Source organism: Herpailurus yagouaroundi, unplaced genomic scaffold (genome assembly GCF_014898765.1).
Source record: "Herpailurus yagouaroundi ecotype Mexico unplaced genomic scaffold, PumYag 185, whole genome shotgun sequence".
NCBI lineage: Eukaryota > Metazoa > Chordata > Mammalia > Carnivora > Felidae > Herpailurus > Herpailurus yagouaroundi.
This window is the reverse complement of record NW_024412416.1, coordinates 18004345-18019831: the sequence shown is the minus strand read 5'-3', so window position 1 is coordinate 18019831 and position 15487 is coordinate 18004345. Positions and strand designations below refer to the sequence as shown.

General features: G+C 39.4%; 1 protein-coding gene across 4 annotated transcripts in view; it reads right to left on the bottom strand.

The window, feature by feature from the left end:
* Positions 1–1383: 1383 nt before the first annotated feature.
* The window catches only part of LRRC28 (leucine rich repeat containing 28), a 152652-nt gene continuing 138548 nt past the window's right edge, over positions 1384–15487 (bottom strand). For all 4 annotated transcript variants that reach the window (XM_040493784.1, XM_040493782.1, XM_040493785.1 and 1 more), the window contains one exon: positions 1384–1700. In XM_040493784.1, coding sequence (XP_040349718.1) covers positions 1628–1700 — 73 coding nt within the window. In that variant the 3' untranslated portion in view covers positions 1384–1627. The remainder of the gene's footprint in view (positions 1701–15487) is intronic.

Sequence of the window (15487 nt, the reverse complement as noted above, 5' to 3'; positions counted from 1 at the left end):
TGTCTTCACCATTCTACGTGGATAGTCTGCTTTCCGGGCAGCAGGTGGTGTGACTGTGAAAAGATCACACATTCGTCAGGAACCGTGTAGGATTTTTAGCACTGTTAGAGCCTAGCATTACAGATTTAGGGCAGCTAATAAGATTCCAGAAACCAAGTTTTTGACAAGTCTGAAATTTTTTGAAAATAATTTTCCTACCAAGGAAATCTTGGTTGTTCCCCTTTTAGTTCTGTGTTAGAGAAGACTCTGTATAATTAAAATTAAAAAAGAATCGCTTCGCAGCAACCAGATGAACATCTGGCAGCAAAGCAACATAAAAATGCTATCCTTTCAAAGGAAGAGCAAGTATGTGGCTCCTCCATTAAGAGCATTTCTTCTGTCAGAATATAATCTCACAGACTTGCCGTGTATGATCTTTTTTTTTAAAAGTCCAAGGCTGAATTTGGACTTGCTTTTCCCGTATTTTCTCAGTGGTATCTGGACAATAGCGTGTTAACTACAGAAGAAATCTAGGGTCAAAACGAAGATAATCTAACGCACCAGGTACTTAAACAAATGTGCACAGGTTGTGCTTAGAATCACTTTGCTAAAAACCGGGAGTAGGAATTTTCCACATGTAACGAAAATATTTCAAAGTCAATATAAATTTAATCCTAAGCCCATCTAACAAGTAACCATGGAGGACCTATTTTGATGTGTTTTATCTCCCCCTTTCTCATTAGCCAGTAAATGTTTACGTCTAGAAAGAAGAGAACATCTTTTGAAGCCTCAATTATTCCTCAGACTCTTCTCATATTAAAAAAAAAAAACAAAAAACCAAAAAACTTCTTAGGAAATAAAAAATTTCAAAAATCATTTTTCTCTGAATAGTCTTTCAAAATATGGGGGTATTTTATTTATGATGTACATTTTTAGGTTTAAAAACCCTCACAAAAGTCTCTTAATGTGTTGCAAGACTTATAAACAGGGTTGTAACTTTCCAGAGGGTGTATGCTGGGACCCTGGCAGGGCCTTCACTGGAGTCTAAACTTCGCTGCCAACTCAGGCACTTCCCCCTCCACCCCCAGCCCCCCCAATCCCCCCGCCCCCCACCCCCTCCACCACCCGATATTCAATATTCTGGAGGCCATTGGAGTTTGCTGGACTCCGGTAAAGACCTGGGAGAATAATCTGTGGGGAAATAATCCTCTGGGTAAAGAAAGAGAGGAGATTAAAAGTATCCTTGAAGGTATATGTGTTCAAAAGTTAATTTGGCTGTATTATCAAATCAGAGAGTTCTTCAGGGAACTGAAACTTGCTTTGAGGATTTGGGGAGGCACATCACACTACATAGTTTGCTTATGAGACATACTCACATAAAAAGAAAAACACAGAAGACAAGGGGTCCTTAATTTGGGGGAGGATCTATTCCAACTTGGGGTAGGGGAAGGGTGAAGGCATTTCAGCTCTGAGCTCAATCGGGACATTTCCAGAGAGTTCTTGCAGTCCCCCGCATTTGACAGGACAGGATGTAAGGGCCTGTTCCGCCAGGCTGGACCGTCCCGTCCCTCTGCCATACAAACAGTGTGCGATACACAGGCAACTGCAGTGTCAAGCTGGCAAAACTCCTGAGGCTCTCGAGTGTTTATCAACTCAGTAGGTCAAATGTCTGCAGACACTGGGCGGAGCAGCAGTAAGCCACAAAACTAACTGTTGTCCTCCTGGAAGGGGAAAAAAGGGAGAGAACACTGTGAGTTCCAGATGAAAGTCTCAGGATTCTTTCCATGAGAGGCAGTCATGGAAAGTAAAGGATTAGGCACGGCCCCCCAAAAGTACACAACAGAAATGTAAATTTCCTTTTAAAACTGAGCACTGGAATCAGGTGAGGTATGCGCGTGCTCATTCTTTTACCAGTTTTCAAATGACATAATATCCCCCAACTTAGCAGCTGAGGGAAAAGAAGCTTTTTCCATGTTACGGTCCGAATTCCGCTTCTGAGGGCCAACAAAACAGTAACAGAATTTGAAATGCGTTATTAAAAATCACGTAACAGAAAACATCACCAAATTTAGCTAGAACGCTTAATATTGAAGAACTTGTAAGAATGTGGTTTTAAGGACTTTATTCCACAAATGTATTCACACAGATCGTTTGTAGAGGTAATTTCAGAATTTGAGTAAGAGAGTTTGGGGGTCTTCTTCCCACAAAGCAGAGGAATCCCGTCTCAAACTCCCATCGGCGCCTTTCCACACGGAGTCACGAGCCCTCTGACCCACTCTGGACCTCTCCAGCTATAAGAGGCCTACTTTTCCCACCAGAAGTGCTATCCTCCTGTGAGGAGAGAATAATTTACTGTTGTTTCCACAGGATCCCCTGTGTTGACTGTCTTCTGGGTCTCTACCCTTTAATCCAGGCTTTGCCTTTCTCTGTAGCCCACGAAGGTCATATCTCCAGACCTTGTCACCAATGCTGCCTGATGGCTGGTTTTTGACTAGATTAGGCCAGTGGAGGCATAGCAGGAGGATTTAGGGCAGTTGAATATTTCTTTCTTTACTTCTTTTTAAAAGCCTAGTTAGGGGCGCCTGGGTGGCGCAGTCGGTTAAGCGTCCGACTTCAGCCAGGTCACGATCTCGCGCTCCGGGAGTTCGAGCCCCGCGTCAGGCTCTGGGCTGATGGCTCAGAGCCTGGAGCCTGTTTCCGATTCTGTGTCTCCCTCTCTCTCTGCCCCTCCCCCATTCATGCTCTGTCTCTCTCTGTCCCAAAAATAAACGTTGAAAAAAAAAAAAAAGCCTAGTTAATTGAGGTATATTAACATATAATAAAATTTATCTGTTTTAAGTATACAGTTGAATGAGATTTGAAAACTAAACAATTAGTTAACTAACACCAAAATCAAGATATATTTATCTCCGGAAATTCCTTGTCTTCACTTGCAGCTGAGAGCCACCCCCCTCCTCAACCTGCTCCCCACCAAGTCTCTGGCAACCACCGGTCATTTTGTTTCTCTGTGGGTTTTTGATTCATTTTCCCCTGGGCTCTGACGGTCTTCCAAAAGAAGCTTTGCTACCATTTCAACTTCATTGATTAATGCCTCCAAGGCAAAGCTAGACCCACCTGTGTAGATTCTTTTGTCTTATATTTCTGGATCAATCCTGGATTCCCTTACCAACTGGCTGCCAGCTAGGTTTGGCTGATGGGAGGATAGAGCTCCCCTTCTTGTATGGCTCCGGTAACACTTCAACACTGCCGGGGAGCACCAACTCTGCCTCAGCTTTCACTTCCTGCTTGCAAGGAGCCTCAAAATCAGCCAGAGGGGAGAGCTCAGGGCCTTCCCGGGTCTTTCCTGAGCATGTTCACATCCCTATGCATGCATGTGGCCATACAGACTTCCAGGAATTTGTTAGTGCTTTTTAAATAAAGCCCCCACAGAAACCTTATTCCCTCGACTTCCCTTTTTCACTTTGTGGTTAGTCTATCGTTGGCCCCATACTGCCTCAGGCAGCTGTGACGGTTAAGCAGTTGCCTGTAATTGGTTTGACAGCTTTCGATAAACACTCTCAGAGAAGAGGCTTTTTGCATTGGTGGGCTCTGAGATCAAATAAAGATAGCCTGGCAAGTGGGGTCTATCAGTGAACCACCAAGTAGGACAGTGACAATGCTCTGGCATTGGACCTTTGAAGAAGCTCCTTGTACCCCTTTCCAGTTGCTGCTAGAATACTGGTTTTACCTATGATTGCAGATTCCTGATTTTCAAGGTTATAAATTACAAGATAGGGTTATGATGGGTTATTATATTGCAAAGGTCTATGTTCTTACTGAGCATCAGTTGCTTTTCTTAAGTAAATAATCATCAGATGTAAGCCTTTTGTTAATTTCCAGAGTTCTGAAAATTTTGATTGTAACCATTTTTGCCAGTTACCTTTTTGCTTTTGTGGAAAGGTTGGGTATTTGTGCCCCACTCCATCTACCTGTCTGACTAGAGCTTCTGTTGGGCAGCCCCTCTGTTGGCTTCGGTTCTCAGCAGCCTCTAGATCCCCTAGTCCTTCAGGCCGAAGGATAAGATGGCAAGCTTCTTACTGTTCTAAGTTTCCAGGTGCTTGATCATCCTTCTGGGTGCTCTGAACCCTGCTTCAGCTCCTGCAAATAGGCCTTCTCCATTCACTTCTCTCCAAAATCCCAGCTAATGTGTGTGTTCTAGCCAGTTCCCCAACCGATTTAGTAAGTGTTACAAGGAGGGGTGTAAGGAAATAGTCCATCCAGGTGGAATTCTGAAATTGAGCTGGTAAGTGCATGTAGGGCGTTCTTGCTAGGGAAAAATGGGGTACTGCTAAAGTGCAGTATGGTTTGACATCATGAGTACTCAAAGTATCACTTAAACAGACTGCCAAGGGAGGGTAAGGCACTGGGAAGTCAATGGCTGAGGCCCTTGATTGCTATGGCATCACAGTGAATTCAGAGATTGTGGAGCAAGATGGCTTCTTCCGACTGCTAAAGAGATTATCACTCACGGGCCCTCATCTCCATTCCTACCCCCAATTAAGCTTCGTGCCTTGAAGTCTCCACTCAAGGCATAGGGGGAGAATCTACATTTCTGCAGTGGTCCTAAAGGAGTTCTTATTCCATGAAACTATAGGAGGGGCACGTCTGAAGCCTGAATGTACAGGTTGCAAAGTCACCATGCAAGGTACAAGTACATTTATGTGGAGTCTCTTAAGGTAAAGGTACTGGCTGGGAAGGGGTAGGACCCTGACACTTGACATGGAAACCTCTGTAGAGACACAAAGCTAAGAACCTTGAACCTCTGATATCTCTAAACATTTCTTCACATCAGAAACAGCCTTTTTTACCTTCTAAGACAATGAGCATTTCCTTCCATAAAAAATATGGCACTGGCTTCATCTGGGGTAGTTACCTAAAAAGGAAGTACCTATTCTCTTCAGGACCCACTACCATCAATGGTCACGGTCTTTAGGGCCAATAAGGGGTGTCAAATCCCAGCACAATCCAGAAAATTAATTGCAAGGCCTGCTACTGGGAAAGAGAACGTACATGAAGAAGTTGCAGGATCTTGCCACAGTTTATGAGCAGGAACCTGGACAGCAAGCATGTAAATGGATTCTAAGTAAATCAGCCAGCAGGACTAAATCTAAGGTTGGATCAGGCCAATGAGGGTGTTCACATATGCCTCAGGATTTAACGTGTTAGCCTGAGCCCCTGTAATGGGTGACAAAAGTTCTGAGTCACTACTTGATTTCAGCTCAGGTCATGGTGTCGCGGTTCATGGGTTCCAGCCCTGCATTGGCTCCACACTGACAGGGTGGAGCCTGCTTCTGATTTTCTCTCTCCATCTCTCTCTGCCCCGCCCCAACTCATGCTCGCACTCTCTCTCAAAAATAAATAAACCTTAAAAAAAAAAAAAAAAAAAAAAAAAGTTCTGAGTCAGTAATGCCTATAGTCAAGGAGACAGGGTGGAAACCCACTGCACAGTCTGGAGGGAAGAGATTGTAGGTTTAGAGAAACTGGAACTCTAAAGTGGATCCCATGTGGTGCCCCTTGCTCAGCCACCTCCTGAAAACCTGTGGGAGCGCCAGAAGGCATTCCTTTCACCAAGACATTACAGTTTGTATTGATGAGGGGAATACAAACTGGAAGTAGCAAGCACATGTGATACTTAATATGACACATGTACTAGAGGTGAGACAGAAATCCTCCAGGAGGTCAGGTGTCTACTGCATTGGTAAAGTTTCAGAAGACTTACATCTGGAACTACACTATGAAGTAATAGATACTCCCTGTGGGTCCCTTTGGATTTTAGTGACAAAATATATTTGGTTGGGGACTTTTGGTTCTGCCAAGATAGAACAGTCCAGTCCTTCTGGATCCATCCTCTTACAATTAAAGCACAACAAACTGTCCATAACACAACAAACAAGCATAGGAAGACTCTAAAAGATAGACTGAAGGTAGACAGTCTATGGACCTTGGGACTTGAGGGGCAACATGGCAGCAGTGGGTTTCCTAGGTTTTCTTACTGCTTCCCGTATAGCTAGATAGGATGCTCGTAGAAACCCAGAACCACCAACAGGCATAGGTTAAAAAAAAAAAAAATGCCAAGAAAAGCTTGTTCCCCCTAGCCAAAGGACTGGGGCAGAGAAATCTACAGAGGAAGAAAGTAAGTGGTTGCTTCATGCTGGGTATGGGGGAGCACAGAGGTGACAGCCGAAAGGTACAAGGTTTCTTGTAGGATAAGAAAAACGTTCTAAAACTGACTGTGGTGCTAGCTGCACATATCCATGAATATAGTAAAATCCACACTGAATTGTACACTTTAAACAGGCAAATTGTATGATATGTGAATCATCTCATTAGTCTTAAAAATAATAGCACTGAAAGGAGAAATAGACAAATCCACAATTAGAGGGGATACTTCACCCTCTTGCTTTCAGCAAATGACAGAGCTACTAGGCAGACAATCAGCAAAAGTACAGAAAAACCAAACAACTCAACTGACCAAAGAATCTAATTGAGGTATATAGAACACTCCACCCAAAAACAGAATACTCTCTCCTTCCACCACCAAATGTCCATGGATAGACAGTATCCTTAACTATAAAACACACCTCAACAAATTTGAAAATAACTGTAATGTACAGAGGACACATGTAGTTTCATCTCTGGTAAGTAGCCTAGAAGTCGTCACTCCTAGGCATACAAGAACAGGCTGAATAAACTGAAAACCAACAACTTTTCTTCTGGCCACCAGGGGACTGAGGGTGTAGGGTAAAGAGCAACCTCAGAGTCTGGAGAGATGGATGAATCTGGAGAGTCACACCTGGATTTGCTCGCCTGGACAGAAGACATTAGAACTTCTGGAGGCTGAGCGCAGGCTAGCCTGAGAATCATATAATGCTGGGGCTGCAATCTTAGGATTGTCACACATATTCTTGGGTTTTACCTACAGAAATTCTATAGGCTGTCATAGTAAAAATTAAAAAAAAAAAATCCCCTTGTAACTCAGTCAAGAGCAGGAAAGAAGTAGTTTTCATGTGTCACACCCAGAACATCGTCGAGAACAAAGGACTGCTTTCCAGAGGAAAAGAGTTTACCAGAACCTTATCCTAGCTTGGGAAGGGCACTGTTGCCATTCCAGCCCCCTCTAGCCTGCCCATACCACCTCAGTGGAAAAAACAAGCTATGAGACATAAGAAAAACTTGTTAAAGTCATTGCCTAGAAATACAGGCCCACTATAATACTTAGATATAATCATAAAACTTCAGAACACTTTCCTCTCTCACACCATACCACCAGAGTAACTGGTTTCCAGCATAAGAATAGGGGCCCTGGGTGGCTTAGTTGGTTGAGCATCTGACTCTTGACTTCAGCTCAGGTCATGATCCCAGGGTCGTGGGATTGAGCCCTGTGTCAGAGCTGAGCTCCATGCTCAGTGTGGAGCCTGCTTGAGATTCTTGCTCTCTCCCTCTGCCCCTCTCCCTGAATCGTACTCGCTCTCTCAAATAAATTAAAAAAAAAATTAAAAAGAACAGTGGATTACAGATAAAACAGCTGCAAGATGCTGACTCTCTTAAGAGTACACAGGAAAGTCCAATGTCAAGTTAGGAGACTAAAACAAGGAAACTAGGAATTTGAATTTGAAGCCTCTGATGCCTACAACCATAGCAAATATTAGACACAGCCCAACTCCCAGCCAGATTAACATAAAATCTCATGCTAAATGCCTACTTACCTCAGTTCTTTTTTTACCTAATACAATATGTCTGACAAAAAATTAGAAGACATAAGGCAAGAAAAAGCACATGTTGAAGAGACAAACAGAACATCAGAACCAGAGCCAGATATGACAAAGATGTTGGAATTTTCAGACAGAGAATTTTAAAAAATAGAAAAGAAAATCTAAGATCTGTGGGACAATTTCTAAAGGTGCAACATATGCATAATTAGAATACCAGAAGGAGAAGGAGAGAAAGGTAAAGAAATATTTGAAGTGATAATGGTTAAGAAGTTTACAAAATTAGTAACAGATCCAGTAGTGTAAGAGCACCAAGCAGGATAAATTTCAAAAACAGAACAAAACAACCCCCAAAAGACACACAGGCATATCATACTCAAAACTAGAAAAAAAGAATAAGAAAATTTTCAAAAGAGCCAGAGTGGGAAAAAACTCTTACCTATAGAAGAACAAGCATATGAACTACAGTGGACATATTAGAAAGTATGCAAGCAAGAAAAGAGCGGAGGAAAATATTTAGTGTGCGCAAAGAAAAAAACATCACTGACTTAGAATTCTATACCCAGTAAAATTATCCTTCAAAAGTAAAGGAGAATAAAGATTTTTTCAGACAAACTGATAACTGAGGAAAATTCATTGCCAGGAGGAAAACAACAGAACTCAGATCTAAATAAAAACAGGAAGGCTGCTGGAGAAGGCATGAATAAAGGTAAAGTAAAATAGTTTTCTAATTTTCAATTGAACTAAAGTATAACTTGCTTAAAGTAATGAGGGTAGCAATGTAGTGTGTGACTACAACAGATGGATGTTGACACGAAGGGCAGCAATTCTGTAAGGGATGACAGGGAGGAATGTGGGATATTCTGTCACAAGACACCTTTATTACACATTGAGTAATATAGAGTCATTTGAAGATGGACTTAAATTAGTGCAAAAAATACATATTGTAAACTCTAAGGAAACCATTACACATTTTGAAAAAGGACTATAATGGGTATGCTAATAGAGGAGATAAAATAGAATCATGTAAAATGCTCAATTAAAACCACAGCAGGCAGAAAAAGAGGGAGGAAAAGAAATAAGAATGTAAAAAATAGAAAATAATTATAAACACAGTAGATATTAATCTAACTAAATCAATAATCACTTTAAATTTAAATCACCTAAATATACCAATTAAAAGAGACTCTATAAGCAGATGAAAAAACTAGGCCCAAATATATAATGTGTACAAAAAACCCACTTTAAACATACAGAGGCAGACAGGTTAAGGGTAAAGGGATGGGAAAAGATAAAGCATGTTAATACCTATATCAATTTCAGATGACGTGGACTTCAATTCAGGACAAAGAAAAGTGTCAGACATAAGGAGGGGCATGACATCATGATACAGGTGTTAATTCTCCAAAAAGACATAACAATGTAAAATGTGTATGAACCTAATAACAGAGCATCAAAACATGTAAGGCACAAAATGATAGAAGTGTAAGAAATAGACAAATCCACTATTAGAGCTCTTTAAGTAGTTGATAGATCCAGAAAACAGAACATCAGAGAGAATACAGTTGTTAGTTATCATTAATCAACTGGACCTAATTGACACTTACAGATACTCCATCCAACAACAGAAAAATACACATTCATACACACTCATCTCAAGCTCATGTGTAATATTATTCAAGACAAACCACATTCTAGGACATAAAACTGCACCATAAAAAAATTTAAAGGAAGAGAAATCAAACAAACTTTGGTCTCAGACCACAACTGGAAATTAAACTAGAAATCAGTAACAGAAAGACAGATGGAAAATCCCCAAATATTTGAAATTTTAAAAATTAAATTCTAATACATGGGTGGAAGAACAGGTCTCTAAAGAAATTAAAATATTTTGTAGTGGGGGAGCATGGGTGGCTCAGTAGGTTAAACGTGTGACTCTTGATTTTGGCTCAGGTTATGGCTTGTGGGTTTGAGACCCATGTCAGAATTCTCTCTCCCTTTCTCTGCCCCTCCTCTGCTTGCTCACGTGCGCTCTCTCTCAAAATAAATAAACCTAAAAAAATATTTTGAACTGAGTGAAAATGAAATACAACTTATCAAAAAGTTGTGGGAAGCAGCAGAAGCAGTATTAAAGGGAAGCTCACAGCACACTAAACACATGTATTAGAAAAGAAGAAAGCTCTAAAATCAATAACCTGAGCTTCCATCAGGAAGTCACAGAATGAAGAACAATTTATTGAGGAAGATATAAAGAAATGGAAAAACATTCTGTGCTCATGGATTGGAAGAATAAATATTGTTAAAATGTCAATACTACCCAAAGCTATCTACACATTCAATGCAATCCCAATCAAAATTGCACCAGCATTCTTCTCGAAGCTAGAACAAGCAATCCTAAAATTTGTATGGAACCACAAAAGACCCTGAATAGCCAAAGTAATATTGAAGAAGAAGAAGACCAAAGCGGGAGGCATCACAATCCCAGACTTTAGCCTCTACTACAAAGCTGCAGTCAAGACAGCATGGTATTGGCACAAAAACAGACACATAGACCAATGGAATAGAATAGAGGCTCCAGAATTGGAGCCACAAAAGTATGGCCAACTAATCTTTGACAAAGCAGGAAAGAGTATCCAATGGAAAAAAGACAGTCTTTTTAACAAATGGTTCAGGGAGAACTGGACAGCAACATGCAGAAGAATGAAACTAGACCTCTTTCTTACACCATTCACAAAAATAAACTCAAAATGGAAAAAGGACCTGAATGCGAGACAGGAAACCATCAAAACCCTAGAGGAGAAAGCAGGAAAAAACCTCTCTGACCTCAGCTGCAGCAATTTCTTACTTGACACATCTCCAAAGGCAAGGGAATTAAAAGCAAAAATGAACTATTGGGACCTCATGAAGATAAAAAGCTTCTGCACTGCAAAGGAAACAATCAACAAAACTAAAAGGCAACCGACGGAATGGGAAAAGATATTTGCAAATGATATATTGGACAAAGGGCTAGTATCCAAATTCTATAAAGAACTCACCAAACTCCACACCCAAAAAACAAATAATCCAGTGAAGAAATGGGCAGAAAACATGAATAGACACTTGTCTAAAGAAGACATCCAGATGGCCAACAGGCACATGAAAAGATGCTCAATGTCACTCCTCATCAGGGAAATACAAATCAAAACCACATTGAGATATCACCTCACGCCAGTCAGAGTGGCTAAAATGAACAAATCAGGAGACTATAGATGCTGGTGAGGATGTGGAGAAACGGGAACCCTCTTGCACTGTTGGTGGGAATGCAAACTGGTGCAGCTGCTCTGGAAAACAGTGTGGAGGTTCCTCAAAAAATTAAAAATAGATCTACCCTATGACCCAGAAATAGCACTGCTAGGAATTTACCCAAGGGATACAGGAGTGCTGATGCGTAGGGGCACTTGTACCCCAATGTTTACAGCAGCACTTTCAACGATAGCCAAATTATGGAAAGAGCTTAAATGTCCATCAACTGATGAATGAAGAAATTGTGGTTTATGTACACAATCGAATATTATGTGGCAATGAGAAACAATGAAATGTGGCCTTTTGTAGCAACGTGGATGGAACTGGAGAGTGTTATGCTAAGTGAAATAAGTCATACAGAGAAAGACAGACACCATATGTTTTCACTCATATGTGGATCCTGAGAAACTTAACAGAAAACCATGGGGGAGGGGAAGGGAAAAAAAAAAAAAAGGTTAGAGAGGGAGGGAGCCAAACCATAAGAGACTCTTAAAAACTGAGAATAAACTGAGGGTTGATGGGGGGTGGGAGGGAGGGGAGGGTGGGTGATGGGCATTGAGGAGGGCACCTGTTGGGATGAGCACTGGGTGTTGTATAGAAACCAATTTGACAATAAATTTCATATTAAAAAAATAAAATAAAAGTCCTAAAAAAAGAACAATTTATGAAGAACAATCTAAAGTAAGTAAAAATCACAGAGCATGTTCTCTATCCAAATGGAATCAAATTAGAAATCCATAACGGAAAGACAACAGGAAGATTTCCAAATGTGGATATAAAAGAACACAGTTCTTTGACCTTCCTTGACCTATGGGTCAAATGACTACTTTCCCATGGATTAAAGAGGCAATCTCAAATAGAAACTTACATGAACTGAATGAAAATGAAAAGACAACACATCAAAAATTTTGAGGCATGGGAAAGCAGTGCTGAGAGAGAAATGTATGGCACGTAATGCTTATGTTAAAAAGGAAAGTTCTCAAATCAATGATCTGAGATTCTACTCCAATCCCATCCCCCAAAGGCAAAGTAAACCCAAAGCAAGCAGAATGAAGCAATAATAAATCAGTGAAACCAACAATTTCACTAGGATTAAGAAGATCAATAAAATTGATACATCTTTAGCAAGACTAACAAAGATAGACAAAAGGCTCTCTTAATATAAGAAATGAAACAGGTGTTATCAGCACAAATCCTGAAGCCATTAAAAAGATGAGAATATTATGAACCATTTCATAGTCATAAATTTGTAAGCTGAGAGTAGATGGATTCCTTGAAAACTACAAACTACCACCACTCAACCAAGATGAAATAGCCAACCTGAAAAGGATGGTAATTATTAAAAATTGACTTCGTAATTAAAAAAAGAAAAGAAATCTCCAGGTCCAGACAATTTCACTGGAGAATTCTATCAAACATTTAAAGAAGAGCTAAGAGGAATTTTTACAGTCTCTTGCAGAAAAACAGAAAAGGAAGAACACTTCCCAACTCATTTTATAAGGCCAGTAATTACTCTGACTCTAAAGCCAGAGAGTTTAAAACCAGAAAACTATAGACCATCTCTCTCATGAATAGAGATAGAAAAATCTCCAACAAAGTATTAAACTAATACAGAAAAGTATAAAAAGAGCTATACACCATTGTCAGGTGGGGGTTATTCTGGGTATGTAAGGTTGGTTTAATATTTGAAAATCAATTTCATCAATCATGTCAGCAGGTGAATGAAAAAAAAATTGTATGATATCAATGGACTCAGAAAAAAGCATTTGAAAAATCTCCACTAATGATAAAAAGCCTCAGCAAACAGGAATAGAGGGGATCTTTCTCAATCTGATAATTAGAATCTACAAAAAACCTACTGCTAACTTCATACTCTATAAGGGATGTGTACTTTCAACACCTTAATCAACACAGTACTTGAAGTTTTAACCACTGCAGTAAGGCAAGAAAAAGAAATAAAAGGCATAGAGAATGGAACGTGGAGAAATAAAACTATTTCTACTTTCAGATGACATGACTGTCTACATAGAAAACACCAAAGCATCTACAAAATGTACTCCTAGACCTTTAAGCAAGTTCAGCAATGCTGCAGGCACATAAGACTGAAATACAAAAATGAATCACATTTCCACATACTAACAATGAACACATGGAAAGTGGAATTTAAAAGTATAATATCATTTATAGTCACATAAAGAAAGTGGGACACTTGCGTATAAATTTAACAAAAAATTTAAGGACTTCTATGCTGCAAGTTATTAAATATTGATGAAAGAAATAAAAGACTACTTAAAAAAATGGAAAGACACAGGATTCACACACCGGAAGACTCAACATCGCAAAGATGTTAATTCTCTCCAAGTTGATCTATAGATTGAATGCAATTCTTTTCAAAATCCAGCACAAGGGGTTTTTTTTTTTTGAGACAAAGATAAGCTTTTTCTAAAATTTATATGGAAATGCAGAGGCCCTAGAAGAATTAACAGAATTTTGAAAAAGAATAACAAAGTAGAAGTATCACTTTATCTGATATTAAGTGCTAATATATAACTACAGAATCAACACAGTTTGGCATTGACTGAGAGACAGACACAGACCAATGGAAAAGAGAACATCCTTATGACCCTGGGGTAGGTAAAGATTTCTTAGGACATAAAAAGCACTAACTATAAAATTAAAATGGATAAATTTGACTCCATCAAAATCAAAACCTTCTGTTTTGCAAATTACACTCATATGAAAATGAAAGGCAAGCATCACTTTCGAGATTTTCTTAATTCAGGAAACTATATAAATTTTAAGTCATTGGATACTTTGTATTACCTTAACTAAAAAAAAATTAAAGTTGGTTAGAACCCTACTTCAGATAATTTGCTTCACACACACCAGCATGTATACATGTATATAAATCACAATTGAAATGAAACTCAGACACAAAATGATCTTAACTATGATAAGTGGATTTTTGAGGATCAGCTAACTAAACTTGACTCTCCTGACTTAAAAAAAAAATTATTATGCTACATGAAAATCATTCATAGAAACAATACATTTCATGCCGCTGGATTTTTAAAAATAAAGGCTGTAAGCAAAAAAATCCAACTCCATAAAAATGTGTTTTGTTGTTGTTTTGTTGTTTTTTACTTACTGAAGCATAATGCCTGCTGATCATTATTAACTCCTTATGATGCTCAAGGGTGGGGTGGGTAACCTGGAGGTGCCATAGTTGTGCTACAAAAAATCCAACTGTGTGGACTTATGACTTGTGGGAGATTCTAACAACATATTGTATCTGCTTGTTGCATTAATGATCTAAGTTGTTACAAGTACACCAAATCTACTGCCTTAAGAATGGATTTGTGCTGGTTTGATCCTTTAAAATTCCTAAGCTGTGGCACCAGGGATGTGACAGTTTTAAGGGAGAAATTCTGAGCTAAGCAATAAACTCTATAGTTAGGAAAAGGAGGTTAGTACATTCTACAAAGAACATCAGACATGACATTTGTTGCTTTAGAATCTCTTATTTATAGGCAAGACAGGAGAAAGAGCATTTCAGCTTAGTTTTAAAATACAGAAATACACTATTCTTAAAAAAAAAAAATCACAATGTGGTTGGCACATTCTGGAGCCCCCAAAAAAACATAAGAAATATGGTATCTTCTTTGCAAACGTGTTTCCTGATTAGAAACAAAAAGCAAAAAGCATATCCTTGACTCATACAGAAATTCAAGCCAGAAGAAAAACAATATTTATTAGACAGAGTTGATCAGATGACATCCCAAACTCATACACAAATTAAGGGAGAATTATCTCATAACATATTGTATCTGCTTGTTCCACTTATGTTAATGGTGACGGTTTCTCATGGGAAGATCCTACGTGCAGACCTACAGGCTTAAATATGACATACTGGTTTCTCTATTTGATCAGTCCATGCCCTAGGACGTCAGGGGTGAAATACATGTATGGGAAAAGAAGTTATCAGGTGGTGTGGTCAGGGCTGAATCCCCGGTACCTAATACAGAGTTTGGCACATCGCAGAGGTCAACGCACAATAACTGAGTGATACGAGTAGGGAAAAACAGTGAAGAACAATTTACTTAATTTGTTGAAGAGTATTTTACCTGCGCAAAGTTTCCTAAGTCACCTTAAGAGGGTGCCGGTCAATGAATAGGCTTTGGCTAAAAGAAAAAAAAAATCCTAAATACAAGTAAGCAAATAATGTCAGTATTACTGATGTTAACTGGTTTCACAGAAGAAAGTAATAGCCATAAAAAGCAAGGATAAGGTAATGAGAAACATTTCGTAAGTGATTTAACCATATAAGAATTAGGAGAGATTATTGAGAGATAAACTACAGTGAGTGAAATTACAGTGAGTGGAGAAGAGAGTATTAAGTTGTCCTGAAAGGTGAGGGAAGCCATAAGACAATGAGTTCTGCACGCCTCTCACAGGCCTCTATCCCAAGGCACATCCGT